Below are 4,024 nucleotides of genomic sequence, written 5' to 3'. Positions count from 1 at the left end.
ACTCACCCCTCTATGAACAAAAATCTTCTGTTGACTTTCCATATTTCATTTTGCGGAGCGCTTCTTTTGTTCCTGGTCCCCAAAGAGATATGCCACACAGTCTACAGCCGCCCACCCAAACAGCAAAAAATACTAGGACTAAAAACACTTATGTATCAGTGTCTTATTAATATTGTTCAGTATTTTAAATTAACCACACAACCTGAGGCTCGATGTGTGAACAGTTATGGGAAGTGGTGCCCGTGCGTAAAAGTTTGGAGACGTCCTTTTTACGCACGGACCAGCGACCACGTTTGGAAAATAACAAAACAATCAACTGTTGATCCGCCTTTAGATATTGGCCAATATTTTGCAAACAGTCGCCTGTGGAGGCATCTCCTCCCCTCCCCTCTGTCTCCCCCCCCCCACCCCCCCTCCCGTTTACTCCTCTCGCCCCCGAGCTCCTCTGTTCTCCGTCTTCACTCTTCGGTCGTTTGGCGGTGCATCGATAATACTCCACTCGTCTTCTTCTTGCCCCTCATATATTATTTTTCCGGTCCAGGACTTCACCACGAGTGGTTTAATGTCACGTCGTCTCGAAAGACGCTTAACAAAATGGAGCTATCAAACAAACTCCGTTGGGACCAGTTCTTGATTTTGGCTGCAGCACTTATGTCACCTGCATTAACGTAAGTGCACTTGAGAGCTGGAGAGCATGGTGGTACATCCCGGGGTCCGGCTCCGTGGGTTTCGGGAAGAGTTAGATGAAGTTTACTGTGATGTGTGATTTAAACCAACATTTTACAGGTTCAGCTGGGAAGTGAAACATCTGCCTCTGATTTCACAGAAACATGGGATTCAATGTTTGCTGATTTTGTTGCCTTTGACAAGTTTGAACTGTGCCACATACAGGATTCATCCTGGTTTCTCCTGAACATGTTTTCGTCTATTTACTTTCTGCTTGTGGGACTGAATGATCTGTTTAGCATTACATGTTTTCCAGATTCAAGCAACATCAGTAGACACACAAATACGTGTGCAAATGATTAACACGTTTTATTGCCAATTGTATCCAGCAAATCCCTTGGAGGCAAGTTTGATCCAGCGAGATTTGTCGCATATCCTTCTTAAATCTCACTGGTTTTGTTGCTTTTTTCAAAATGTCTTAACTTTCCAAATCCCCACACATTGCTGTGGATTTGACTGATGACCTCCTGACCACCCCTGACTATCCATCAACCTCGTCTCCCTCCCTCTCTCCCTCCCTCTCTCTCTGCAGGGTGCTGTGTAATGATATCCTCAGCCTGAAGGTGGCAGGAGATCCAGTGCTAACCCCGAACTCCGTGTGCCTGAGGCTGGCAGGCCTCAGTAAGCGGCAGATGCGGATGTGTGTGCGCAGTCCCGACGTGACCGCCTCCGCGCTGCAGGGCATCCAGGTGGCCATCCACGAGTGTCAGCACCAGTTCCGGGACCAGCGGTGGAACTGCTCCTCGTTGGAGGGTCTCGGCAAGGTGCCCCACCACAACACCATCCTCAACAGGGGTGAGAGGCCTTGGCACGCTAATGGTGGTCACAATGTTACCTGGGGTTTGCGAAGGGAAATGTTCATCCTAGTGTAGAGAGTAAATGTTATTTTACGCATGACATTTACGCACAGGCGCTGGATGATTTTCGAGCTACTTTGTTGACCATCATGTTCAACTCCTGCTCCCAGGTTACCGCGAGAGCGCCTTCTCCCTGGCCTTGCTGGCAGCGGGTGTGGCTCACTCTGTGGCCACGGCCTGCAGCATGGGCAAGCTGCGGGGGTGCGGCTGCGAGGCCAAGCGTCGCCAGGACGATGACAAGATCCGACTGAAGCTCACACAGCTGCAGCTGCAGACCCTGCAGAAGGGCGGGGTGGGCCTCGGCATGACACGGTCATTACCCCTGGAGTTGAACGGTCGCCATGGTGAGCTGCCCGCTAACCTGCGCTCCACCCACCCCTCCGCCCTGCTCAAGCCTCTCCCAGATGAGCTGAGCTCCATGCAGGAGACCTGGGAGTGGGGGGGCTGCAGCCATGACGTCCGCTTTGGGGAACGGTTCTCCAGAGACTGGCTGGACTCCAGCGGGTCTCCGAGAGATATCCACGCTCGCATGAGGATCCATAACAACCGGGTGGGACGACAGGTGAATGATGTGCTTACCCACAGTGTCCTCAGTGCTCCTCAGAAAGCAGACTTACTGCTCACTGGCATTTATAATCCAAAAGGTATTTTCTTTCTTGTTTTGCTGACATCACTTACCTTTCTCCACACAGGCAGTGAATGACAACATGAAGAGGAAGTGCAAATGTCATGGCACATCCGGGAGCTGTCAGTTCAAGACCTGCTGGCACGTGTCTCCAGAGTTCCGGCTCGTGGGTTCTCTTCTCAAGGAAAAGTTCCTGTCGGCCATTTTCGTCAACTCGCAGAACAAGAACAACGGGGTTTTCAACACTCGAACGGGAAACGGCGCCGGCAGGAGCTCGGGGGGGCTCAACGGAGGCCGCCGCCGCAGCATGTCCAGAGAGCTGGTGTACTTTGAGAAGTCTCCTGACTTCTGTGAGCGTGATGCATCTGTGGACTCCCCAGGCACACAAGGACGCATCTGCAACAAGACCAGCTACAACACAGACAGCTGCAGCTCCCTGTGCTGCGGCCGGGGACACAACATCCTGAAACAGACACGAAGCGAACGCTGCAACTGCAGATTCCACTGGTGCTGCTACGTGTTGTGCGAGGAGTGTCGGCTCACGGAGTGGGTCAACGTGTGCAAGTAGATTCAAGTTCACTCTGCAGTCCCAGCTGCCTTTGGCCCGTCCAGGACTCAAGAGTGTGAGCCTGTCCCCTTGGCCCACTCCTGTTGTTCGAGTGTTTGTTTTGCTCTTTGTGTAACTCTCCCAGAGAATCTGTTTACCCCCTACTCCCCCACCTCTTCTTTTTTTTCACTCCATCATCTGGGATCTATTTTCTCTTTGTAGCCGCTGTTATTCTGAAAATGCCAAGTCAGAGATTGAAGAGGTGATTCATGACATTTGTCTTGTTTAGACGCTGCCCTCTCAGCCATGAAAACCGCCTCCTCGCCATCTTTTCTATACCACAAAACAACAACGAGCAACAGCAAAAAAAGTTATAGCATCACACTTACTCATCTCTTTGAACAATAGCCGTGTATTTTACTGTGTACATGTATATTTGTAAATTTGTTATTAATATTAATATTATTATGGTGTTGGGGCCGGTCTTTTCGGTTCTTGTTAATGACAGGTTGATGCTGGCTCATGATGGTGAGTCTGTGCTGTTGTAGAAACAGTTTCACAGCAGAATATATCTTTTGTGACTTGACAATAATTTGCACCTGAAGCTCAGACAGAGGAGTCAGTCTCAAAATCTGTTTATGAAGGCAAAAAAGAGTAGAGTGGGTTTTTGTGATGTTTGAAGCACTGATACTTGTGACAGTTACCCTTCTCGACAGAAAGCAAATGCATGCCTTTCTAAGCTCATCAAAGCTTGATCACCTGTAAGACTCAAGATGAGATGACACCACATCCGTTCTGGAGACAGATCGAAGCCTCGGATCTCTTAACCGCTGAATAAACTAATCGTTTACATTTATTTATATCATTGTAATATAGTAATTACTTCACAAGAGCGAACACTAGTCCTGTTATGAATTCTTGCCAATATAATGATATAAATATGCTTCGTGGCATAACTGCGATATGTCACTTTGCTGTGAAATCATGACTGAGACCCTGTTGCTCTGTGCCTGCTTTTGTCTGTTTCATCAGTCCGAGCACTCCTTAGATTCTTCCCACATGTAGGACATGTCAAAGTGAGAGATGGACTCGCTTTAGTCCTGAAACAGTGCTGAGGGGGGTGTGTGTGTATGTCTGAGTGTGCGTCTGTTGCTGTGTAAATGGGGGGTAACCTCTACGCACTGCAGATTTGGGAGGTGAGAGCCTATTTTATGGCCACTTCATGCTGAGAGAAGGACTTTTTATGGGCGCAGGATATTGTTTCCTTAA

The 4,024-nt window shown here is 49.0% G+C and overlaps 1 protein-coding gene across 2 annotated transcripts; it reads left to right on the top strand.

Annotated features, from left to right (window-relative positions):
* The first annotated feature begins 594 nt into the window (after positions 1 to 594).
* wnt10b (wingless-type MMTV integration site family, member 10b) lies at positions 595 to 2,776 on the top strand. Of its 2 annotated transcripts, XM_061075342.1 has the most exons (5): positions 595 to 668; positions 1,259 to 1,521; positions 1,694 to 1,875; positions 1,933 to 2,145; positions 2,276 to 2,776. In XM_061075342.1, the coding sequence occupies exons 1-5, from the start codon at positions 595 to 597 to the stop codon at positions 2,774 to 2,776; spliced, it is 1,233 nt and encodes a 410-aa protein (XP_060931325.1). The 2 variants fall into 2 exon arrangements, with proteins under 2 accessions (XP_060931325.1, XP_060931324.1); XM_061075341.1 differs by having other exon boundaries at positions 1,694 to 2,145.
* Positions 2,777 to 4,024: the final 1,248 nt, after the last annotated feature.

The sequence above is a fragment of the Limanda limanda genome, chromosome 7, assembly GCF_963576545.1.
Source record: "Limanda limanda chromosome 7, fLimLim1.1, whole genome shotgun sequence".
NCBI lineage: Eukaryota > Metazoa > Chordata > Actinopteri > Pleuronectiformes > Pleuronectidae > Limanda > Limanda limanda.
The sequence above is the reverse complement of the archived record's forward strand: the minus strand, read 5'-3'. Positions and strand labels throughout refer to the sequence as shown.

Coding starts and splice junctions, on each gene's coding strand:
- wnt10b (XM_061075341.1), top strand. CDS start 595: ATGGAGCTATCAAACAAACTCCGTTGGGACCAGTTCTTGATTTTGGCT. Junction 1,522..1,693: donor CAACACCATCCTCAACAGGG/GTGAGAGGCCTT, acceptor TCCTGCTCCCAG/GTTACCGCGAGAGCGCCTTC. Junction 2,146..2,275: donor ACAACCGGGTGGGACGACAG/GTGAATGATGTG, acceptor TTCTCCACACAG/GCAGTGAATGACAACATGAA.